The following is a 27,234-nucleotide window of genomic DNA, read 5'->3' on the forward strand; positions in this document are numbered from 1 at the left end:
TTAGTAGGAGTTGTCTTCAGTTCATCTTCAGTTTTCAGGCAGCATGGAGTGGATGCGAGGCGGCCCGGGTACGAAGTATACGAATATTTCAATTTCTGCCGATTTAATATGACATTTTGAGATGTTTATATTAGAACTTTGATTTTAACTTATTTTTGCTTATTTTTGAAAAACATTTTGAAGCCTGCGTGCTTGCTGGGTGTGGCCATTCCCCAATATGTTCCTCTCGTAATATTCTGCTTCCTCCAAAACTTGGTAACCTCTTCACGTCTCATGAAAATGCAGAGTGAAGTGTTGCTTCTCATGTTTTGAAAGCCGTTGGCAAAAATTCCAGTAGCAGTAAAATTTGAGGTGAGAAACAGCCGAGAAGGGAAAATGCTGTGGAATGGCCCGTTTGTAACCCTAAATATTGGCGTGTTGGCATTAAGGGACTGGTTTGTGCTTAGTTACTGAATGCTATATAGGTATACACACACCAATTTCAACGTTAAAGGGCATTATACTTCCGTGTCGAATTCTGGTACAATTTCACTAAGAAAGTTGTAAATTTGTGAACTGAACTAAAGCTATGCTTTCTCTGCGTGACAGATTATAAAATCAACCTTTAAAGGCATAGGTGGCGAAATGATAGCGAGAAATGCTGTTTGAAACGCCAATTTCAATTCCGCGCTGTTCATTCAAAATGTACTATCGAAAAGTAATTTCAATTAGTGTGACATCACGAATTTTGGAATCTTTTACACATTAAACATTGAATATTTCAAACATGACATACTTAATACTGCGTGGTTATATGTTATGGAATTTTATTTATTTCGACGTCTGTCCCTTATGCCTTTAAACATGCTTTATCAAATCATACTTTCAAGTTTGTCGCTGTGGCATGTATGAACTGTTATATTAGAATGTGTAGCATTCTTCAACAAGGCAGCAAATGTTGATTTGACGTTTAGTTCTAATATGGACAAAATACGCAATAATATCTAAAACGTTTGCTAGTCCACCACAAAAATCATTGTTTAAAACTCTTTTTTTATCGTAAGACCAAATGGGGTATCTAGGAGACCATTTAAGATTCTAGATAGCATCCTTGAAACTTTGTTCGTGTGTTTTTTGCATTTTTTGATTAAACATCTTGAATTCACCATCACGAGAGCGAATCAAATACTACAAACTTAGAATTTTTTTCTGTGGAATGCAATTCTGAATGGTTCGGGCATAGTATAACTTTATGATTAAAGAAAAGTTGATAAAATTTCCAAGAAAGCTGAATGTTTGGAATACGAAGGTTTAACGCTGAACGTGTGTATAACGTATTTACATGTACGTTTAATGCTCTGATAAGAAAAATAAGCATACCATCTCTTGAAATTTGATAACTTGCTGTCTTGTTATATATATACATTTTTGTAAGAGACGTATGTGCACTTCACACATTTCAGTCTGTATTTGGGAAAGTTACTTGAACCTGAAAATCTTATGTGAAAAGCTTATGTGGAAAATGTGTGTTATGACTTACCGTTCATGAAATGGAAAATAAAGTCCTTTTACGTTTTAGTATTTATATCAATTTATTTGTCAAAACTGTAATATGTAACTGAATAATTAACGAAACGCTTAATCGGTCAGTTATGAAATATTTATATCTGAATGTATTGTGTATACTATAGTCTTAAGAGATTAATTTTTTTCCACCCAAAAAAGAACGAGGCAAAAGATGTTAAATTACCCGTATGTGCAGAAATTTTCAACTGCTCTTTGCTGCAGTCTTCCTCAGTGCTATTGATGTACCACTAGGTGGAGTTGTGGATGGACAAAAATAAATCTCTTAAGACAATATTATGCTTAATCAGTAAGATCGATAATGTTTCGTCTTCTGTATAGATCCATTAGCAATGTGAAATATGAATTTTTATCATTAAATATATCTGACATTTGTGACAATTAATTTATTGGACAAATATAGGATCTTTGTGCAGAGACAATCCTTGTGATTGAAAGATGACATATTCTCCAATTGCCAATATTTTGTTGTTCTTCGGCAATTTTCTCTCACCAGCAACTTTGCTCCGGACAATTATTATCGCATTAGATTTCTAAATGACAATTTACTGAAATAATTTTCATAATATCTTGTGCTTGTAAAGTGGCAAAACCTATGGCGGATCCAGAAAATTGGGGGCCTGGAAATAGTTTGAAATTTTTCGGGAAATTGAAACGATTGTCCTTTTTGTTCCTCCCTTTTTGTGTGGTGGTGGGGAGAGAAGGAGCTGCCATTGCTTTTCCATTGCTATTTTGAAAGAAGGAATTGTTGCAAATTCATTGTCGTTTCTTGAATGCCTTGTTTAAAACAAATAAGAACAAGTATTAGACAAGTAAGTTAGTTTATAGTTTATTTGTCATATCATATACATAGAATGGTTTTGTATTTAAAATCTGTTACACCTTTTAGCCAGTCCTACTACAGATTTAAAACAAATGTAGTTTAGCAGCTTTAAAAATGCTATAAATGAATGAATACACAAATGTACACAAAAATTCAATTAGTTATTTTGCTCGCGATAAAATAAAATCTTTCAAATATGCAAAATGTCTTTGTATCTTCATTGTCGGTTGTATGACTGTATTGGGGCTCGATTCTTGGCCTGGGCACATAGAAATTGCTGAAAACTTTAAGAGAAATGCTTTCAAAATTTCTCTTTGGTTAGTATAAAAAGAAAGTCTACCAGGGGAGGGTGGGTGGGAACACTTAGGGGAGTGGATAGCACGCTTGCCTCTGAGACAGCAGAACGCGAGTTCGAATCCTGGCGGCTCTGGGTCCCAGCAAATTACCTTTTGCAAAAATTGACAATAATCACAATTTAAAACTACTACAAGGGGAACCTCGGAAGAGTAGAAAAAGGACTAAGATGAATAGTTCGAGTCAGGCTAAGAAAAATGACAGAACTACAATTTTGCACAGCTTACAACAAGACAACATTTTATAGACGTACATTTATTTTTCATAAATTCACGCAATTCCTGCACAAATATAACAATAAATAATTTACATTATCAATGCCCATAAGAACATCTCATTTCCTTTTATAAATCAAGATTTTACAAAAATTACCCAATACATCTTACTTTTCTGAAAATTTTCTATTTCAAGAATTTTTTCTCGCTTTATCAAGACAAGACTGACAAAAGTTAACGGCCCCCCCCCCCCAAAAAAAAAATTCATTGAATACATTATGGAAACTCAAAACCCCTACAAAAAAGAATCAAACTCTACAACCGGTGAAGTAATAAATTAAGATTTGATCAGAAACTTTCAAGTCAGAAATGTAAAATGTAGTAAAAAAAAAACCCAGTCCTACTCGGACTTTTATTTTCAATAAAACAAACGATGCCAAAATAAACTACAGACATGTGAGTCTGGCTTTTAGATGGATAAAATTCCTATTTTTTGCTTTTCTGATCAAAATTTTCATGAATGAAATGCTAGACTTTCATTTAATACACGTTTTGGTACAGAATATTACGACCCAAAGCGACCATTACACTCCATATTAAATGTTGACAGTACAAATAAACTACAGAAGACCAACTTCGACAACCGAGAAAATCTTGGCATGGGTGCGGGCGCTGTCAAACAAGAATCTGACGTCTTTAGTGGAAGAATCTTCCAATTTCCTTGTCTTCCAGTCACTGAAATAAAAAAAGAAAAAAAATCACATTCACAAAACGATATATCAGAGTTTGAGAAAGCAGTCTATATAACCATTGTGGCAACCCATATCGGTAAACATGGCATTACATTACCCTCTACCAGGGCCACAGATCGATTTTCACTAGATATTCATAGATAATGTCTTTGGCTAAATATGGTCAATGTTATAACTGTGGATAGAGGAAAATCTGCCTATAATATCTGCCGCCCTAGTAAGGGACAGATCCAGGATTATTTGAAGGGGGGGGGGTTCTAGGAATAACAGGTTGCGGAGGCAAATTAGAATTAGATCTGCCTGAGACGAAAGGGTCGTCTACATCTTTGGAATAAGCCCCTTACTTTCTTCAAATCGTTTGCTCTGGTAAATAAGAGATAATAAACTATTTTAAGTTCAAGATGATTTGGGACTGGTACTGTTCTTCGAGAGCAATACTAGCTATAGTGCTTTTGTTCGTTCTAAGCATCAGGTCAATAGAATGTCCACAAGTGCAAAATGCATCATTTTGAGCAAAATACGTCCACAAAAAGAAAAGCAATGTTATCTTATTTCATCTTTGCAGTACTTACAACAGACTGATGCCGTTTTCATCGCCTAATTTTCTCCTTACACGTGGGAATCGATGCAACGTGGCATGAGGCTCCTCTCTTCTCCATCTTGTACTGACCTTGGTCTTATCTGAATACCTCTCACCAAAATGCTCACCTGATTTACGTAATAATGTACTGGTCACCCGCTTTCCGTGAGCGAGTTTCGGTGTTAAATTGTCTTTTTTTTATATTATGATAATTTTCAGTGGATGGTAATTTGGGTTTTCTGAAAATTATGAAGGCAAAAACTATCATATTTTATCAGTGATCCGATTTAAAAATCAAATTCATAGACCGAGTAAAAGAACACAATGAAATAAATTGCTGGTGCAGGAATGTGTTAGAGAAGACAAAATGCGACTTTCACCCAATTTATCTTTCACTCTGCATATTGAGCAAACATATCACCGTAAATAATGCAACAATAAATGATATTTAGTTTTTTAAAACATTAACCTCTCTTTCGTTTACAAAAGTTTCAAAAGTTTGTTAATTGTTGTCTGTTACACTACCCTTACGGTTTTCATTTAATTTAATTTACAAGTATAGATTTTTTTTCTTGAACAGCAAATTCTATACTAAAAATCAAAACACTCCAGTACTCTATTTTATTTAATTGGAATACTTCGGAGTACTGCTGCTTTGTCTTTAGTCAAAGTAGACTGATGTTTTAAACTTAAAGTTAAGACCAATTTTAGGGTGCTAAATAATATCCTATCCGGGATTTTTGAACCAGTTTCAATTTTCCTCGAGAAAAAGCAAAACTTTCAACTCACAAACCAATGCTAGATCCGCGCCTGCACTTAAATTGGCCATGGACGTTCCATAAAATTTTCTACTGAATCATTTATTGCTGAATGACTGGCCAGACGTCTTCCTGCATATTTCAGGAGAAAATATCGATGATTTGTTGTAAGTTTTGGCGTTTTAGAGGCCAGCAATTGGAAAACCAAGTCGTGTTGCAGCTTTTATAAGACATAGAAACGGAGTCGCATTTACAGTTCATAGCATATATAACACCAACTTTACAACTACGCGTATGTTTCAGCACGGAGGGTCGAAAGATTTGTCAACTGTATTGTTTAAGTGTTTTTATCGTTAAATTTCAGTAGTCTATGGATAGTTAGAATCGAGAGACAACAGGGATATGGTTTCAGTGCCGAGACTGGGACTGCGCTACACCCGACTTTCCGTGATTTAATAGCCGTCTCAGACTGTCCCCCCACTATTCAGCAAATGCTGTATTTAAAGAAGAAATGTTTCTTTTTAATTTGAGGCATGTTGCTGTTTTTAATTTAAGGGGTTTGATAATAACATGAACGAAAAAAGAAGTGTGATTTCGTGGAAGAAAACAAAGACGGTCGATTAAAATACCATTGAATAATAATCAAAACATGGATTCAAATCACAAATGCTAAGTTTATTGGAATGAATGTTCAATCTAGATGACAAAAACAATAATAATTACAGGAACTTCCTGAGCTGTGAACCTTTTGAGGAGGTCAAGGTCAGCCTCGTTTTCATTTTAAAATTTCAAGGTCAAGTTCACTTGAACACAAGGTCAAAGTTTACCGGCTGACCTTGCCTCCAGTACCAGGTTAAAACGAATCAGTAAAATTGGAACAAAGTTATATGTATAATGTGAATCTAATGAACTACTCCCAGAGCTGGGAAACAACAAGGAAGAGTTGACAACAGTGAGAAGTAAAGGCTAAATGCACCAAATGACCTTTGACTTCTGACCCTAATCAACTCTTACATTTGTCAAAAAAAAAAAAAAAAAAATTGCATTCATGTCTTTTATCTATCCAATACTGGCCAGTGTGAGAAAAAAGCACCAATTAAACAACAAGACATTCCATGCTTAATCTCTGTAAAAATATTTCAACTCCAAAAAATTTGAGAGTATTAACATGGATGCCTCTGTGGTAAACTGGTACTCCGTGCTATGAGAACTAAACAGTGTCAAGTTAGAAAAAAGAAAACAAAAGGAGCATAAAAAAACCCAAATAATCCATCCATGTATTAACATCCAACCTCCAAAATATTAAAAAATGACACCAATTTTATACAAGTTAACATTTCCGAAGAGACAAATTTGAATTATACTGGTACATACAACTGGTGAAATCAGTGCCTTTTCACTAGAAAAAAGTGTGAATGGTGTTAACATTTCTTTGAGAACCCTCTTAATTTTAATAAATGCTGCATAGGCATATCACCATTTTCCTTGCCTGACAGTTGGCTATGTTTTCTAACCATATGTATATTTTGATTAAATTCCAAAAAGTTCATTTCATTGACAAAGTATGTTATTTCCTCCAAAACAATGATTTCAAGAAAGCACTGAATTACCAAATAATAATAATAATTATTATAAAATTCACATTAACTGACACTCTTTAGCATACATGACATTATACCAAATAGTCATAACCTTTATCAAATATCTATTTATTCTATTTAACTAGCCTTATTGAAATAGTTTCTGTCACTGATCTGCCTATTAAAAAAATGCCAGGGAGAATCTACTGGATTTAATTGGGTCATGGTGACCCGGATTCAGTAAACTAGGTCGAGCTGTGTTACTTCTTTTTTTCATTTGACCTTGGATAGGAACATCTATTCCACAGACTATAATATGAGTGTGGAGAAAATGTAAAATCGACATACCTCTTCGTACCTCTTGGCTATCAAATTATGTAATCAACATTGCTAATTTTCTATCTACACTTTAATTTCGGTATATATACTTATATACACACATACATCAAAACAATAAAAAGTCAATCAAATTCAATCATAATTCCCTGAGTTTGAATAGATAACAACGGAGCTGTTGCCGCCCACACACAGACCCTCGCTTCAAATATATATCACGATCGCCTGTTTTGGTACTACACAATTGAGCTCAATTTTTTTTCTCCTTTGGTATTCAAGACAAAATCCCTCCTTTTCAACAAAAAAAATCACCACGTTAATGTTTATATACCCAGACATATAATAATCACATAATCATCATCATTGTAGAAGAATAGTAATTACAGATGGACATAAATATTATAACTATTATGATAATATTGTAATATGCTACATTCATCTGAGGTACCTCTTGATTCCAAGAAACATTTTTTCTGAATGTTATTTTTAAAGCATTTCCAATCGCTTTAAAGCTGCTCTTTGTCCTTTGCATTAAAAACAAGGTAAAATATTGTTTCATCTCCACGAACCCATTTTTTCATTCCATTCTTTCTATAATCATCTCATTTTGGAAATATTCTGCAGTCAACTGTTAGGCGTGAGGTAGGTTTGGAAGAGTAGGGTATATATCAAATATTTCAGAAATAAATCCCTTTCAGACTTTTTAATAATGTATATATATATATAGACGTATAAAATTCAGCTGCTTGCTGTATCTCAAAAGTGTTAAGACTGTGTTACCTAAACGCCCCATCAAAATGCCGAGAATCGATCTTTCTCACACGTTCAAGACCTGTTGCAATGTGTGTGGTTGTGTGACAAACTTTTCAGATACAGCAAACAACAACTCTGAAGTATTAGCTTTGGTTTTGAGGTAGATTTTTTAAAGCACTTGTCTTCTTAAAGAGCGTATAATTATATGTAGACATTAATAATACTGGGAAAAAACAACCAAGCTACAGCTCTCCTGAAAACATATATAGATACCAAGGACCCCAAAGATTCCCTTTAAAATGATAAACATTTACACAATAATATTTATAGAGACACTAATCATTGAAAACAAGGAGTTCCAGAAGACCAATAAAAATGATATTCAACTTCAAATCAGTCTATTTTAAGGAAAATAATTTTAAATTCCTAAGGACGCATGAATAATCCATCTATACCTATATCAATCGCTTGTTGTTTCTTATCATTAAATTAAAATCAGACTTGGCGTTGATATATCCAGTGACAGGCAACCAAATTAATATCAATATTATTTAATCAATATTTAATTAAAATTTTGGAACCCATGGTCTTCCACAACTCCTTGCCTAAGCTCCTTTGTTGCACTTATCCCCTTTCTATTCACAACATTGTGAACCTCCACTTCACCAAGATTTCTAGCACTGCAAAACAAAGGTGAAATTTTCCCAATGTGCAGTGTATTTTTAAAATAGTGATAATACTATAGGGTTTACAAAACGTCCGCATCTTTACATGGTGTCGTATACGTCAAACATACCTGAGACACAAAAAAAGAATTGAAAAATTCAACAATGAAAAAAAGTTAAATATGTGTTACTCACATTCAATTAATAACCTATACAATCTATTATACTACCCATAACATTTATACAAGTATATTTAAAAGACTCTTGTTACTTGGAGAAAAACTTGAAAACTGATTTACAAAACACAAGCTTAGGGTCGCACTCGTGTCTTGTACCCTCCAATCCATCATAAGACCCCATGTTGTACAATTAGTGGACCCCAACTTCAGTATTTTTCTCAAATGGAGTTAACTGCCAAAATGACTGATTGTCATGACAAGCACAGCCTTGAAACTGGCAAGAGGATATAACCTGAAAATTTAAGGTCAAGGACATATGACCTTCAAGAGTTAATCATATATGGGTCAAGGTCAAGGTTGGCTGCCCTTAAATCTTTTAAAACATCTGCTACTTTTATTATATATAACTATAATTATTCATTTACAGATATGTATATATATATATTAAGGTATATAAGGAAGAGCTTTTTCAGTGCTTCTTCATTTCATAAAAATAGTGGAATAACATCCAATCATAATACTTGATATCATTTGCTGCTGCTGCATGGATTAAGAATCACTTAAGACTGTGTGGATTTCTTTGGTATAAGTCAGGTACATCACAGTTCCCATATACCACTACTTCAATTCCTCAAAATGATGTTTCGATATTTCCAAATTTTAAAACAGGAAATAAATTTTCACCAAAATCTGCTTTCTTCGTTAGTATGATGAAGTAGATTTTTAATTGGAAACATGCCTTATTTGGGAGAATGGCCGAGGCTTCATGCCTTATATGGTCACCAGTGCATATATGGAAAACACTGTAGCTACAAACATATATGGTTTGAGTGATGTACCTATCAGGGTCATATCCAATTAAATATCCACTTATCCACATATCCTGAAGGATATCTGGGACCAACATATCCACATATCAATCTGAATATCCAGAACTAATATATCCATATATCCAGGAACATTATATCCAATTAACCCACCAATTATCTATCACTAAATACACAGTTCCCAAACTACTAACTAAAACAAACATTAAGGCAAAACATATACTTTGTTGGGAACGCTGCTGCCCCCTAGCAAGATGTTGGGAACACTGCTGCCCCCTATCACTATCATTTTCATGGTCATTGTCATCATTCACCTATACAAGTAAATCACAAAATTATTCCTATATGTCCCACCTCAAAATTACGCTAAAATGTCCTATGCACTCTAATAAGGTGGTTTAAAGCATCCAGAAAAGGTCAGCAGAACCTTAAAGTCCTTTGGGAACACTCTTGCTACTTTGGTAAAATCTTTTTTTTTCTTCCACTCGTCTTGTTACATACAATTTCAGTCACTGATGACAATTACAAACCCAGATGATGGGTAGTACGGTGGCCTATTCTTTCTTATGACTGCAATATGCTCTCACAAAACAAAATTTCTCCACTGAAAAGCTCTCTCTTCTTTAATTTGGCCCGTTCTAAATAAAAAGGTCCTGTCCAACTGTAATAAGAAACATGGGAGACTTTCTGGTGTCGATGTCCCGTGTTCTGCTATATTCGTAGAACTTACTCAGTCTCATTCTGGTTTTCCTGCTCTTCGTGAGCATTCCTGGCAATATGCATGAAAAATTCCACCTTATCTTTGCCCTCAAAGCCACACATGTTGCACTTGTAAGGGTCCGAGTATCCATGGTAACCCATATGCATTGTGAACATGACACAGTCTGCAAAGAGTATATCGCAGTATGGACATTCGTAATTGTACCTGCCTGAATCGATACCTTCACCAACTTCATCATCGTTTGCCTCACCGGTGTAGCCATTTTGAAGACTTGATCTGTCCATTTCATCCGAGTTCTGCTCAGATTTCATGTTGCCCGAGGACTGCATCGAATTTTCTTCACCGTCGTGGTAGACCTTGACATACTGATTCTGAAGGTTGTTTTCAACTGGGGACTCACTGTTTAGTTGCCTCAGGCTGTTATGGATCTCATTGAGGTCGCCCTCAGCTACAGGTTTGCTGATGTTTGGGGGGCTTTCTGCACTGGCGCCATCTTGGGTGTTGTCTTCCACATAACCATCAGAGCTATAGTCCTCGTTGGAACCATAGGAGTTTGGGGAATCGGTTGCCCTCTCTTGAAGCTTAAGACACAGCTTGTCCAACTTGAATGCCTTGCCCTTACGCGACCGTTTTCTTGGAACACTTTCAGGTTCAGCTTCTCCATTTTGGAACCTGTCCACCTGCACATACTCTCCATCACTGGCTTTTACCAGCTGAATGGGGCGCTTTCTCCCAGCAATAGGCATGTAGGCGTTGTAATACTCCTGCCTTCCAGGTGGTGCTGCATTCGGTGCCGAGAGGTCAAGCGGTGCCTCTTCACTACCGTGTCCACTGCGAGGCCGTGCTGTTGCGCCACTGGTGTTTGGCTCTCCCTGCCTATCACCAGTCACCAGTTTCCCGCTCAGGTCCAGCACACCAGCACCTGCTGTGGGAGCGCTGGTCACCTGGGGTCGCATTGGAGGTCGTCCTCCGTTCATCATCCACATCTGGGATGGACTGGCCTTTGGTGGCATGGCCGAATGCTGCATCATCCCTGGGCTCATTTGAGGCAGCTGGGGAGGCTTCACTTGACTGTAAGGTGCTGCTCCCTGTGGCGAGTGCTTACTGTGAGCCGCTGGTGGTAGGAGCCCTGCTTTCTCTTGGCGCGCCTGTTCCGCGGTGAAGGAGTCGCTGTTCAGGCCGAATGCACTGAAAAGATCCTGGTTCTCAGCCGCATGCACCTTCAGCATGTGGGTGCTGAGGTCGGACTGGGACTCTGTCGTGAACTCGCAAATTCCGCATTGAATGACTCCCGGCTCCTGCTTCACCATTGGGTGCTGCTGCTGCTGTTGTTGCTGGGGGTGGAGCTGAGGTGGCATTCCTGGCATCCCTGGCATTGGAATCATGCCGGGTGGCAACTTCTGTGCCATATGAAGTGGGATGCCCTGGGGTGCCATTGGCATGCCATTGGGGGCCATATGCCCTGGCATCATGGGCCAAAACGGCATCATTCCGTTCATCATCTGCTGGCCCCCAGGGAAAGGAGGGCGGACCAAGCCAGCCAGTTGAGGATTGAGCATTAAAGGCATGTTCTGGTTGCTGGGTCCCTGTTTCTCCTTACGTGGGCCTCTCGGTCCCCGCGGTGGCCCTCTCCTTGGGGGGAAGGTTTCTCCGTCCTCCATGGGCGTGCCATCAATGTTCAAAATGGTGGCCGGCTTGTGATTGTATTTGCGTAGATGAAGTTTCAAGGAGTGACAGTATTTGCTGGCATAGCTGCAGTCATTACACCTGAAATTAAATAGAGATTTCAAAATTATTTCCTAAATATGATTTTGTGTCAGAAAATACATTGCTGTAGGACCCCATTTCCAAAGATTTTACATTGCTGTAAGTGTCTGAATTTTTTTTTTCAATTTTTGAGAAATAACTGACCTATACTGAAACATGAGCACGATCAAAAAATGATGAATCCAAATGATGAATCCAAGCAAAGTAAAATATTACAATTATTTTGTCATTTTTTGACTAATAACTCATCAGATATCTGAACAAGTGTCTGAAAATGATGAATCCTGGAAAAAGTAAAAATTTTACAATATATATTTTTTTTAACTTGAGTAATAACTCACCTATACTGATATATGTTGGTATGCGACTTCATGTGGGAATTCAACATGGACTTGTTCACACAAGAGTAGTTGCATTTCAGGCACTTGAAGGGCTTGGAACCGAAGTGGTTTCTCAGATGGTACTCTAAGTGGTGCTTATACTCCGTGACAAACGGACATTTCGGACACTGCAGGATTTTGTCATCTTTTATGTGAGTCCTGGCATGCTCCCAGAAGTCAATCTAAAAATATATACAAAAATGATTATACATCAATTTGGCAATTTGACACTGCAGAATTGTGTGGTCTCTTGTGTAGGTCTGGCATGTTCCAAGAAGTCAATCTGAAATATATATATTTTTTTCAAAACCCCCTGAAGATGCAATGAAACTGGTCAGGTAAAATAACTACTGTTTTTTATTTCTTATTATCACATATATATATATATACTCGTACAGGGAAAAACAATTTTACTTTCAATATATATATATATATATATATATATATATATATATATATATATATATATATATATATAACAATGATTATATATCAGTTGGGTATTTTTTTAACACCATAATATTTTTTTTACTTTTGATGTGTTTCCTGGTGTTTCCAGGAATTTATTTAGAAATACACCTGCAATTCGCGTGTTAATAGGATATATTGAACACTGGAGGATTTTGTCATCTTGTTACGTAGGTTGGTATCTACTCCAAGTGACAAATCTAAAAATAAACAAATTTTCACTACATTATCATCAATGTCTTGGGTGAGCTTAATTTTCTAGGTTTATAATCAAATGCTTTCTATATTTTTTTTTTGCGTGAGCTTTATCGAGGCTAAAGTGACTGCTGAAACCTCAGACTTTCAAATGCACAATGTGACAGAATTTAAAGGTCAAAATACCTCATGCGGTTAACATCTCATGTGCATGTAATAAGATGAAGCCTTCCTAGAACTGGCAAGCCAGTTGTTAGTTTTTAAAGTGAAGTATAGGGGGCACTACAGTAGCAGAAGCATTTATGCAGTGGAAGTTAATCAGAAATTGTGCAATACTGTGTGAAACATGGAAGCTAATTAATAACAAGAACAATTATATGGTAAATACATGACATGGCAGCAATTACTTAATTTAAGTGAGTGTCATGAATTTATTATGAACAGATATTGAAGACATTTTTATGTAAATATTAAGACCAATTTTTGGGCTTTGGTTCCAACCTGATCTGTCACAAAATCAGCCACCAAACTTTATGATACCTTTACGCACTAGAAATGTATTTTTATATTTTAAAACTAGTGTACTATTATTTATTTTCTATCATTTAATATTGCTTCATGGCATGTTCTGAAAATTTGTGAAATCATCATTTATTGATGACTTAATTTTCAAATTATCCAAACATGCTCTAGGTTCAAATGTTTTTTTTTCCAGTAACTTAAACCTCCCTCCCCCCCACTACCAACAAAATCCTTACCACAAGTACACTTAACCCCATGGTCTAATACTAACGTGACCCCTTCAACTTGATCTCTATTCAATGGTCAGTGGAATAATGTAATGGAGGCACCAAATACTTTAGTTTGGCAAGTTACTGGGGATTTCTAGGTGAAAAACAAGAAAATTGGTTCCCGGAGGCTTAAGATTGTGGTATCTCAAATTATTGAGGACTGGGATAATGTTTGATGTACAAAAAGGCCTGATGTCTTTGGCAAATTTCCGACTTCTTTTCATAACTATTACAACTACTACTTGTAGTTTTACCACAATCAGGCACTCATAACTCTCTTTTAAGCTATCAATGACCATCATATTATCAACTAACAAAATCAAAATGACCCACCGAATAGGATTAAAATCATTTTTTTTTCTTATTGGCTAAAGCCAGGGTTTAAGCTTTTGTGCAAGCCTTTACGCTAAATGAAAAGTGAGACGCATTTCTTTAGTTTCAATTTATAAGAATGCACCTTTCGCAGAGGAGGGGGAATTCCCTTACTTGAGGATAAAGTTTCTGTAGACTAATTGGAAACAAATCAGAAAGATTTGAAACAAAAGTTCTTGAAATAAGGACATTTCAATGGCATTTTTAAAGCAATAAGACCCAAGGAAACATTTCGTGTTAAACGTGGGCAGATCATACCCAAAGGACTCGATGGTGCAATTACATACTAAGAAAGCTTATGTCAATTTTCATTTAGCAAGCTTTTATTTTCCTTTTCATCTCATTCCAGATATCAAAAAGTCAGCGGAATGATGCAGTTTCCCCATGTTAAGGATATTAAATACCAACTTAAAATATTTTAAAATCAGTCACGATCAGACCAGAACTATGGAGACACGTGGCTGCATCCCAAGTACTCTAATCTACTAAAACTCCATTTAGGACCCACTTTCAATCCATATCAGTTCTAGTCTGAACATGGGCTAAAACAAACAGCATTTCCTACAAACTCCAATCTCCCCTATACCTCCCTTTACATTCCAATCATTTCATTTAACTTTGCCATTCATGATCTTCGTCACGTCGGGTTGTTTTCTTTTTTTATAGCGCAAAAACATCTTTATCTTTTCCCATTATGTATGACCTCGGCACCATGAAAACTACTCCCATGTGACCAAAAACTTGCGGTATGTTTCTTTCAATGCCTATTTAGCGGTGATATATGGGGGGACCATGCATATACTATAGAGGACAAATGCATAATTCATCATAATATATTTTACAAGCAGATAAAAAAGTCAGGGGGGAGCGTTTTGTCATGTGTACTTTACATGAAGGAAAGTGATTGATGGAATGCATTTACTTGTGGCTGCCCAAACTATTCTGTGTGTGTGTGTATATGTGTGTGTGAGAGAGAGAGAGAGAGAGAGAGAGAAAGAGAGGGAGAGAAAGAGAGAGTGAAAGAAAGAGAGAGAGAGAGAGAGATCAGAGAGTGTAAGATAGAAAAAGAGAGACCGTGTGTGTGTGTGTGTGTGTGTGTGTGTGTGCGTGTGTGTGTGCATGCAAGAGAGATAGACAGAGAGAGAATTCATCACTATCTTCAAATAGATATCAAATGATCAATTCAACTCAAACAGAATGACAGAAAAACAAGATATGCTGAGATGCAAAATTCAGGACATCAAGTGACATATGTTAGACAAGATAAGTAGATCATACGATTTCTCTTATCACAATTATCAACTATTGTAACATTCAACAACAATTCCCAATGTACTGAACAACAGATATAACTCAGTGAATCAATTAATAATCATGTCAACACTCACAAAAAAGTGTGATAAACCAAACAAAACAATACAGTAATCAAAAATATACAACAATGAAAATTTTTACTATCACTGCATGCTGGATCAGACACCCAACATGTGAGCTAGGAAAATGCATTTTTTGCTGTAGAAAATGTTTAAATACATTTATCCTTGATAACACATCAGTAAGGGCAATTAACAACCTAAATTTGACTTTATGGGAAAAAAATTGTCACTTGCAGAAGCCAAGCTCTGTGACCTTGATATTTGCTCTGCTTTGTTTTATGTAGAAATTATACCCACTGTTTTTTCATCGCAAATGTTTACTTATGTTTATTTACTGATATTTTCCATCACAAATATTTAATTATCTTTCTATACATAAAGATTTGAAGTAATTTCTATCTAGGTTTGAGTGTTAATTCATGATCATATAAAATATACACTTGGTAATATACACTAATATGTTGAAAATACTAGAAAAGCACTCTGAGAGCGCAGACCTCCGCCAAGGCAGAGATTTTTGATTATTATTGATTATTGATTGATTATTGATCCGGATCACCACCAAAAACTAATCACTTCTAAGTTAACCTATTTTCCACCTACCCTGAGGTTATGTTGATGACAAACAGACAGACAGACAGACAAACAGGGGTGAAAACATAACCTCCTTGGCAGAGGTAAAAATAATGCCTTAAAATTCTCAAATTTTTACCTTTTTACCAGTGTACTTTCCACCTGCTCATTCTTCATATACCACCCAAGATGAAACAAATATTATTGCAAATATAGACAGGGCTTATATTTCAGGAAGAATTTAGAGACTGAGGAGAGGATTATGCCACAGAAACAGTAACCAAGCAACGTCACTGATCCTTTGGTTTTAAACTTAAGAAGGGAAACAAGATCAATTGCCAAAGAGCTGGTTCTTGTCTTAGGGTGCATTCCCAGAGATTTAGATCGCTCCAGAGATTTAGATTTAGATCGACCTAACTCCCTGGGGGTTCACGCTAAATTGCAGTTAGCCGAGTCCTCACCATCGTTAATTACCCCCTTACAGCTTTTTGTAGGCAGGACAGACACTTAAGCCGGCTAAGCTGACAGTAATCTAGTGAGACTCCCCACAAGGATAGATCAATCTAAAATCTATGGGACTGGGGTCTTAGACCCCATTCCCATACCTAAATCAATCTAGCAGGATTGACCCATTTCAGAAGGGTTTCTTGCTAAATTGCATTAAGTAGCTTAGATGTCTGGTGAACCTACCGGCGCTGTTGAACGACATCAGAGCCACTTAAGCTGAATGCAATTTAGTGAGAAACCTCCTGGAGACGGCTCGATCCTGCTGGATCAATCAAAGTATGGGAATGGGGTCTTAGTTTCAGGAACAAACTTCATGACCAATAAAATGGGTCAACTTATACAGTGAACAGAATCTAGTTTAAAGGCAGCCATGCTGCTTGCTACCATTCATATGAGCATGAAAATTGTTCCTTTAACTTTATAGTGAACAACATTTAATTCAAACAAACACACCGAATGAAGCAGTTTATAAACATAAACTAACAAAACAAATAAAGTGTGTTTTACCTTAGTTTGAGCTACGAACTCGCACTGTTTGCAGCGGTATAGTTTGGGGCGATTCTGCACTGTGCGCAGCATGCGATTTCCTGAGTAGTTGTCAGGAGGTACGGAGCTATGAAAATCCTTGATGTGGCGTTTTAACCGCCCTTCTGTGCGGCTCGTGTAATCGCAGTGTGGACACTGGTGTTCAAAATGACTGTTCATGTGAGCGTTAAAGTGGAATCGTGATGTACCTGAAAAGAAGAATACAGACATCTTGAAAGAGCTTCTGTAATGAACAAAGTAGTAATTTTTTCTTAAGTCAATAGCTAGTAATGAAGTTGTTTACGTTTGATATTTCGTAGCCTATGATGCTCTAGATGGATAAGCGTACTATTGGAGGTAAACAACAGTTTCAATACTTTAAAAAAATTGCTGCTATTATTATTACTACATAAAAAACAGACACATATTCAGGTTAGAAAAAGCTATGCAGGTTATAAAGACCTGGTCATGGTAGCTTTGGTAATTATAGATAATAATAACGAGCATGGTTTTGAACTGGGTCAATAAGAGCAACCCACTGAACCAGATAATCTAAGGCACTTTTTATATGGTGCCTTACATGTGTTGGTATCAAATCACTTAGGGCCATTGAAACTATCAATCTATGTACATCAACCCAACTCTGTGTGGACTCTAGCTGAATGCAATCAGTTTAACAGATTTCTGTGTCCCAACCTACTTTTCTGTATTCGAGGGTGCATCTTTATCTGTTAAACCGCTTGCATTCAACGAGAGTCCCTACAGAGTTGAACAGATCTACGTAGACCGATAGTTTCAATGTGAATGAGCCCTCAGACTGGTCTTAAGAAGTATAGTTTCAAATTTGGGGTGGGTGGAGTGGGGGGTTTCCATCCCTTTCACATGTTTGCTTTCAACTGGAGGACCCTTCAAAGTTGATGTGTTTTACTGGTCATCTTTAACACCCCTGGGCCCAGTTTTATAAAGGACGTTTAGCACTAACCAGTGTTTAACTCCAACCAGACCTAAACAGTCTTTTAGTTAACTGACCTTTAAATAATTATTTAATCCAGTTAAACACTGGCCAGTTAATTAATTGGCTGTTTTCCTTCAGAAGACTGTATGTGAAACACAATTTAACCATCTTTTAGTTAATAGGTGTTAGGAGAATTTATCCACTGGTTAGGCTTATCCACTGTTTAGTGCTAAACGTCCTTTATAAAACTGGGCCCTGGGCTCTGTTTAAGTGACTCTCTTATGCCAGGATATTAAGTTGTAAATATCCATAAGTGTTTCAATACCGAAATGTGCAAAGCAGGATGTGAAAGGGGCCCAAGATGCCCAAGATGCAAAGTTCACAACCGTACTATCCACTAGAACCCAGATAGCTACTAAATTCTGAAGAAATTGTGTCCAAAATTGTGGAGCACTTGTAATTCAATATTACATGAAATAAACTGATATTTCAAACAATTGAAATTAATAAGAAAAATGAGTACCAGTACACAAAAATAAATAAAGTAATTGAATATGCAGTATTATAAAAATCGGCCATTTTCAGAGAAAACTTATCATGTAGTTAGCACATGAGAATACTTATTTCATAAATGTAAAAGGATACTTACAGGAGAAAAACATTCTTTTCGTTTTGCTGACCAACTGAGCTTTAGGAACTAATTCCTCCAAAATACAAAATCTACCACTAGCCTTAGATCATTTCACCTTTTGTTCACTTTAGTCTCCAGGCTTCCATTTACAGACAGACAGACAAAACCAGCATCTTGTCAGACATTTTCAAAACCATTTTTTGGTTTTGATTTCCGAGATCTAAGGGTGTTTTTTTAAAAGAGTTTATAATCATAGCGGCCCACATGTTTTGTTATTTCACAAAGCACCAGACTGGTAAAACAGGCGAGCTTGCAAATAAGAATTTGACAGACAGAAAATAATGTGTTGACAGTTTTAGTAGATGTTGTGTATCCAAAGGATGGTGCTAGTGTCAAAACCTGCGAATGGTCATGCACACACTTTAAATACAGGCGCATTTCCAAAAAACTTGACACAACCTATCTCAAAAGTGGGTTTCTCTTTATATACAGGTGCAGTTCCAAAAAACTTGATTTGATCTATCTCAACAATAGCCTGCATCACAAATTAACTTAAGACCCAAACCTGGTCATAAATTTTAGACCAAAATTTGTTCTACTTCCTACACTGTAGTTCACAATAATAAAGCAACCATTGGCCTTAAATGGTTATTGGTCTTAAATGGTCTTATTTTGTATTTTTTCTTTTCACTGTAGTAAAATGGGGATTATATTTCACTTAAATGGACTCCTGTTGATTTATTTTGGGTCAAAGCAGACTTAAATTTCGGCATAAATGAAGAAATGTAAATTCATCTATCTGTGGAGAAGTTACAAAGGACATGGTTTAACTTTGGATGAGGAGGTGACAAAGCTCGTCTTCTCTTTTTCTGCACTAGCCTTAGTAGCTACAAATATGGCAATGATAAACAAAACCACTAACAAATGGCATGGTTTAACATAGTAAACATTGGATAAAGAGCTGACAAAGCCCATTTCATCTTTTTCTTTAACTCACCTGAGTAGCTGCAAAGATGGCAATGATAAACAAAACCATCGTTAGAACCATGGTCCCCTGCATCACCGGGCATTATGGGAGTATACTGCGACACATAACCCTCGTTGTCCGACAGGTCATCGCTGGCAATGGAGGCATTAGAACGATTAAAATCACCACTTGATTGGTTCATGTCAATCACAAGTTGTCCATCGCTTTTCGATGGGCTTGGTACCATGCCTGAATGAAGGCTGTGGTCGGGACTTTGGAACTGGCTTGTACTGGGACTAACAACACCCCCTGGTGTCAGAGGCTGCTGTGGTGCAGCAGCAGCTTCCTGGACACTGGTGTTTGACAATGGCGGTGATAGGTCATGAACTTGACCCTGTCCCTGACCTTGAGGTAGAGTTTGGTTGTCTTGTGGCATTTCTTTGTCTTGCAATGGCTGTTGGTCTACAACAGTTGATGTCGTAGGACTTATAGTTGTTTCGTCTTTGGTTTCAGCAACACTTTGGCTGAGAGAAGGGGAAGCTGGAGCCTCGGCTGTTTCAGGATTCTTGACTGGACTCTCTCCAATTGGTCCACCAGAGTCACCTGCAATTTGTGGCGGTGTTACGAGCTGGCTTGCGAAAGCAGCATGATCACGATATCTATGACTGGCCAATTGACTTTCTACGATTTGACTTATGAGGTCCTCTTTGGCTTTTTCATCAGGCAGAGCTTCTTCCGGGACATCAAACTGTTTCAAATCAGAAGGCTCAGGCTGCTTAGGAGGTCTGAGCTGTAAATCACTTAAAGATGGCTGCTGACCTGGTGACAATGGAATCTGTCCTTCTGGAATTGCTGTCGAGCCCAGAGGGGGTGACAGCAAGTGTGGCACCAGCCTTGGTAACTGAGTCGGCGAAGGTTGTTGGTGATGTAACGGGGGCTGCGTATGTGGCGGAGAGAGACTTGAGCGTGCTAGCTTACTTTCGATCAACTCCCTGCTGGCATAAACAGGTTGATCCCGTAAGATCTGACTGGCTGTTAACTTAGCATCAATTGGAAACTGGGCTTCTCCGTTTACTTCGCCTAGATTACGATGTGCTGTCGTCTGCTGTATGTGTTGGCTTTCCAATCCTCCTGCTGTTTGATTGGTCAAATCTCTGCGAATGTGATTGGTTAAAAGCTGCTTTATCGAACTGGCCTCATTGTAGCCATTCTGCTGCGTCGCTGTTTGCGGATGTCCCAGATTATTGTCAATGTAGTGCGATGTTGATTCGGGATTGGCTGTTGCTACGGACATCACTGGTGGCGGGAAGATTGCCCAACGAGCCTCCAGTAGAGCATCCCTCCTGGAAAGATGAAAAAAAGAGACATGAATATAAAATACATATAATTTGTGTAAAAAGATCAAGTTTGTTTTATATGTGCTGGCTTATGGACTCCATGTGCCATACATCTGAAAACAGTGAGCATGAATGTGTGTACATGTGTAATTTGTCTGTAAGTCTGACTGAAAAATGTCTCAATTCTCCTTACACAAAATTTAAAAAAATTTTTTGGATGTATACAGCAAACAATAATTCACATGTCTTATCATTAAAAAAAAGAATGTTCATAAAACCCTAGCAAAGTCATGCTTCCAAAGCAATTCATTCCTGGTCTCAATCTAAACATCATAAATTTTCAGTTTAATTTCAATTCTACTCTAATATCACTTCAAATTGGAAACTTCAGCAACAGGAACTCAGCCACTCTTATTCTTTTTTTTACTAATAAAGTCATGTATTTGAAAAACAGTCTCAACTTACTATTAAGAATATTTTTGAATCATTCCCATAATCTACAAAACTTTTATCATCTACACATGCACACGGTTGTATACTATAACTGTAAAATAAAAATTACCATTGTAGCTATATCTCCTCGTTGAATTGGACTGTGTGTTTGATCAAAGGAAAAAAAATTAATGCTCCTCACAAAGATAACAACACATACCTGTACCATTATATTATCATTCACTCTTTGCAAGATAAAATAAATTATAAGTAAGTATATAGCGTTAGTGCTACCAGATGCTACCTGCATAAAAAATAAAATTATCAAGAAATATTGATCACTGCAATTTTTGTCCATAAAATATAGCCCCTTCGTTCAGCTGATGAAGGAAATGTCAATGGCAAAGGTTCTAGCCAACTATGATTAATATATTTTACTGTGCCCGCATGTTGTTGCAATGTATATTTTAATTACTGCCTGCATATTTTTATTTTTTGCAAGGCAAACCAATTGATGTCATTTCTCAGCCTAGGACAGAAAAAGATATTCTATCTATCTACCTAAATATATACATACATGCATACTTGTTCATCTGCTTATCCATTTCTCAATTTTTGGGTAAAAAATTATTTTTCAAAATGATTTAAAAGGTGACCCTATACATAAAAATGTACTTGGGCCAGTCTCCTAAAAGAACTTATACCAATAAATTTGAGACCAAAAAATAAAATTTTATGAAATAAAATTTAAAAAAATAATAATAATAATAATATTAGGACAAACATTTGGTCGTACTCAGTTCAACTTATTTGGACTACTGCTTATTTAGCTTGGGTAAAAGTTATAATAGCATTTGGTTCATTTTTTTGGGTTAAAGGTTTTGTATGAATCGGCTCCTTTATTCCTATGTTCAAAAAACTCACTTAGAATTTTTTTTCACAACAGAAAGTGGAAATCTAACATTGCAAATGCACAACAGGTGACTTTTGCTTTCCTTGGCATGCTTCTCTTTCAGTTTTATTTCCAAGGGTAAAAAAAAAAAAAAAGAAAAAAAGAAAAAAAAAGATTCACTTGAGAAATACTTCATGTAGATAGCGTGTCCACTTTAAATTTGTTAGAGATACATCTGTGTGGTTTACACACTCTTTGGGTGCATTCCTACTGGACTTGGAATGGAACAGTTCAGACATATTTACACTGCCCTATCCCCCTTATCTCAAATGCTACCAAATTGAAGTCCATCTTGTAAAACTGCTAAATTTGTTCCGTTACTAGCTTTTGAATAGCATATGCTCAGACCATGGAAGACAGGAAAGGGCAGTAGGTTTGTAAGATGTTGGTGCAGACAATTTAATTTCATTTAAAGGGATAATAACTCTTTGTATGAGATCTATATTTCACAATAAAAACATTGTGAATAACTCATAGAAATATAATATATTCTGTTTTACCACAAAAACAGCAGTTAGAGCTATTATTCTGATATCTGAGCTTGTCTTTAGACCACGTGACCTCCATTAATGGCTATACTCTCTTAAAATCTCTTAAGAGATTTTAACAAAAAACCAAACTTTTTAGAAAAAAACCAGGGACTAACTTTGAATGTAAAAATGGATTCATTACCCATTGGTTAGTATGGGAAAATTGTTGTTTACTCCAGGAAAATTCATTTTTTGGCTGAAATGAAGAGTTATTATCCCTTTAATCTATATCTTTACAACAACCTTGCTAAAGCTGTCTGCCTTACCAATCATGGTCGGTAAAATTTTTATTCCAACAATTTCAAGAACTGCTACTTTGAATTTAGGGTCTTTTACAATGGTCGATGACAGTTAGAAATTTCAAGCCGCGCAGAAAAATAAGTCTTAAAAAGAAATATAATGAATAAAAAGGAAACCCAGCATACATAAATTTGGAACAATTCTCACCTCATTATTTTCCAATGACAAAAACTAAGAGAAATACTGATGTCAATCTCCTCTTAAAAAGGGCAACATTAATTTCAGATAATTATCTACAAAAAAAAAAGTCGTTTTTAACGAGCAACCTTGCTACCTTAATTACTACTACAAATCTGAAATCTAGATCAAAGACATCTTCTAATGACCCATTTACTCAGATTCATTATATAAATGATCTCCTGTTTACTATATGAGTCTTCCTTGTCTGAAAAGTTTATACGGATATTTCGCCAATTAAACCAAACTTTACAGGATTTATCAATCTCATCAGATAGAAGTCAAGAAGGACATTATTTCCAAGTACACCTTGAATTTTACAGAGAAAAAATGACCTCCATAATATTTTGCAAATTATAGAGACCAAAAAAAAAAAAACATGAATAATGAATGAAAGAATAAATGCATGATTAAATAAATGAATAAATATTCAAGGAGCAACCACCTCTTTCAATTTTAATGCAAGCAGCAAAACCTTTCTTTTTTTTTTCAGATCAGCCATAGTAACAAGTCTGTCCATTTTTTCTCATTTTTTGTATTAAATCAAGAAAAACTGTCAGTGTCCTCCTATATTGGAAAAAAAAGACAACCAATAAGTGCATGCGAACTCATGATATTTGCACAATGAGCCGAAAACCCTTGTGGCACAATATTTCTACCTTAAAAAAAAGAAGCGCTTTCACGACCCTGGGTTGAATCAGCAGATCCAAACCCTGTGTGTAAATGTGGCCACGTAGAAAAACACCACATGGTGTCATAGCATGAAGTCATGCATGATTTTTATGAGTTAATCATCAACAAGCAATCATCAGATGTAAGGGGCAATATAATATGATGGACTGTGTTGTGAGACAAGAGCTCATCTGGACTGGAGATAGGCAGGTGCAATCGAAATGATTTTACAACACAGGCCTGTAGCCAGCAATTTCAAGAGGGGGGTTCTTTAAAAAAAAAAAAAAAAAAAAGTGGACCTTTTGCCATGAAACCTTTTGCCTAGATAAAATTTAACCCAAAGGGACCTTATCCCATCAAAAAGGAGGGGGGTGGGGAGGGTTAAAAAACCCCTAACCCCCTGCTATGAGCCTGTAACAATGGATTTCCTTCAGTCGATAGCACAGGTTTTTGGTGGCATTCAGTCTAGCCCTAGTGTACCTATCTAAAATCTATCTATGATCTTGTTTTACATGCTGCCAATAATATAATTATGGCCTATCCCTTGCACTCCATCTATCTCTATCTATCACCCCATTTCCATAGATTAGATCGACCTACTTTAGATCGACCTAACTCCCTGGGGGTTCACGCTAAATAGCTGTCAGCTGGGCAGACACAAAAGTTAATTATCCCCTTACAGCTTGTAGTAGGCGGGACGGACATTTAAGTCGGATTATCTGAAAGTAATCTAGTGAGACTCCCCGCGGGGATAGATCGATCTAAAATCTATGGGAACAGAGCCTATGACTAGGTTCCCATACCTAGATCAATCCAACAGGATCGATCTATCTTCAGGGGTATTCTCGCTAAATTGCTTTCAGCTTAAGCAGCTTAGATGTCTGCTACGCCTACTGAAGCTGCTAAAGGATAATTAATTAATCCCCAGCGGCTTCAGTAGGCATGACAGACATCAAAACTGCTTATTTGATGGCAATTTAGTGAGAATCCCCTTTGGAGATAGATCGATCCACAGTTAATAAGATAGGGTCTGGGAATGGTTCCCGTGCTCTCCCCCCCCCCTCTCCCACCTTCCTCACAATCATGTCTCAGTCTCCCCACCCCAACCAATTCCCATAAGTCCTCTTAATATCCTGTAAACCTTTAGCAAAAAATCAAATTTCAAAAAAATTAATATTGGAAAGATTAAAGAGAAACAACTGGGCTATTGAGCCATGCATCAATATTTGCTCTTCATAATCACTTTCTTATCTCTCTTTTTTTTTCATTTGTACTGCCAACTGAGAAAATGCTTTGAGCAAGTAAGCTTTGACCTAAGGTGATAATGACAACAAGGCCCTATACTATATTTAGAACATATACACATTCAGACATAAGTAATAATTCTTTTTTTTTTACATTTTTTACTAGAATTCAAACTAAAACAGTCGACTTGCAATCTTTTGGGGTTTTATGGGGAGTGAAAGAACAGAGACGAAAATAATACACATTCACACAAACATACGCATAAACATCCTCTTGTTAATGTTTATAAACATGTACTTATACCTTAAGTATGAACAAATATATTTTAATTTGTGAATTATTTGTGGTTATGTATAACCATTTTTTAAAAACGCAGGGTAGAACATTAAGACACCTTTCTCTAAATCCCCCTCCCCCCATACTTGGGAACAAACACCCCTCCGAACTTGAAACATAAACAATAAGCCTTTTTTTTAAAAAAAAACACAGCACCTAAGTTCATAAAACATTTTTAAACAGGTCTTTTCATGAGCACACAGGCTTTATAGCAAAAGGTAGCGTAACACCATCCACTTCAATTCAGCACACGACCCATTCTAAACCCTAAGGTAATGATTTCAACTCCTATAGTTAATAGAACAATTAATTTACACTAAGCACAATAAGACCTCTTAAACTGGGCTATCTGCTTGATCGACATCTCTTCTGTCACAACCCTCTACTCCTCCTCCTATACCAATTGTCTTCAAAATATATCTGCTTTGGCATTATATAATTTGCAAGTTATCATCAAAATCTCAATACTATTTCTAGTATGTATAGTGTATTAATTCATACCTTGGGTAATAAATTAAAATTCACTGCATGTTTCTTGAAGTTTTTTATGGTTGAAGACATTGCCTACCATTTTTGCAAAAATCGGATCTGAATCTGGCTGGACATTTTGCCTTATCCTTACTTGAGAAAAAAAAACCCATCAGAATGGAATTAGAGTGAAACAAAAACATCACTAAGTTGTAAAAAGAGCTGTTGGGTATTAACTTTCAAATCCAATGCACTGTCCTCACGTTTTAAAGGGGCTGAGAATTTACCTGGGCAACCAGTCGTTTGCTATCATATCAAATCAATGAACTGCGTCGTGGCCGTAGCTCCCTTACATTACCACCTCTATCAGCAGCAAGCTACGTTGCTAAATGAACTTTTTTATCAAGTGTTTGCTCGTTTATAACACTGAAGGTCAAATACACACACATACAGGTGACCGCGGGCGGTGTTAAACAGGGAGCATTTTTACACCAGTTAGAAATCAGATAAGAAGCACTGTGTCAATAGATAACGATTTATTTTCAGCCACAGGTCAGGCCGCAGGCAAAGGAATGACCAAGGGCCTGTTTAACAAAAGAACTGGAGGTAAAAAAATTGATGTTAAATTTTAGACCCAATATCTGACCTACATGAGGGGGTGGAGATCGTAGGGTACTTTTGCAAGGTGCTTTGACCCAAAAATTGACCTAACTTTTGGACCCAATATTAAGACTTTTTTTTTTTTTTTTTTTTTGGGGGGGGGGGGTTGTTTCACACACGCATACACAAAAAGACAAATAATCCCCAAAATTGGTGTTAACTTTTAGACCCAACATTTGATCTACATGAGGGGGTGGGGATAAGGTGGTGTTTTTTCAAAGAACTTTGACCCAAACATTGACCTTAACTTTTAGACCTAAAATTCAAACTACCTTGGGGAGAGGGAAGTCAAGACAAAAAAACTGACTTTTAGACCAAAAATTTAGGCTACAAATAAACATCATCATAATTTCACAGAGGTCCATTAAAATGAAGGTAGTATTTGTCTAATTAAATTCATACAGGTTCAGGCCAGCATGACCTAAGTGGGTCAATATCTAGGTCGGGGCTTAACTGTGCAAATCTATGGGAATGGTATCACAGGAGATTTTATTCTTCATGACACTAACAAT

The 27,234-nt window shown here is 36.6% G+C and overlaps 1 protein-coding gene and 1 long non-coding RNA gene across 14 annotated transcripts in view; both read right to left on the reverse strand.

The window, feature by feature from the left end:
- Positions 1–2,380: 2,380 nt before the first annotated feature.
- LOC147760318 (uncharacterized) lies at positions 2,381–5,501 on the reverse strand. The gene is made up of 2 exons (XR_015335631.1): positions 4,280–5,501; positions 2,381–3,690 (listed from the first exon to the last, which is right to left on the reverse strand). It is a non-coding gene; the product is annotated as an uncharacterized LOC147760318 (long non-coding RNA).
- A 198-nt stretch (positions 5,502–5,699) lies between these two features.
- The window catches only part of LOC106180990 (uncharacterized), a 120,754-nt gene continuing 99,219 nt past the window's right edge, over positions 5,700–27,234 (reverse strand). For 12 of the 13 annotated variants that reach the window (XM_013565213.2, XM_013565212.2, XM_013565217.2 and 9 more), the window contains 4 exons: positions 19,644–20,956; positions 17,043–17,269; positions 12,215–12,435; positions 5,700–11,873 (listed from right to left, as the gene is read on the reverse strand). In XM_013565213.2, the coding sequence (XP_013420667.2) occupies positions 10,112–11,873; positions 12,215–12,435; positions 17,043–17,269; positions 19,644–20,907 (3,474 nt within the window). In that variant the 5' untranslated portion in view covers positions 20,908–20,956 and the 3' untranslated portion in view covers positions 5,700–10,111. Of the gene's footprint in view, positions 11,874–12,214; positions 12,436–17,042; positions 17,270–19,643; positions 20,957–26,349; positions 26,391–27,234 lie in introns of those variants that run through there. The other variant, XM_013565208.2, reaches the window with a different exon arrangement.

This window comes from Lingula anatina, chromosome 8 (genome assembly GCF_051362555.1).
Source record: "Lingula anatina isolate TDL-2025a chromosome 8, LinAna3.0, whole genome shotgun sequence".
Classification (NCBI taxonomy): Eukaryota; Metazoa; Brachiopoda; class Lingulata; order Lingulida; family Lingulidae; genus Lingula; species Lingula anatina.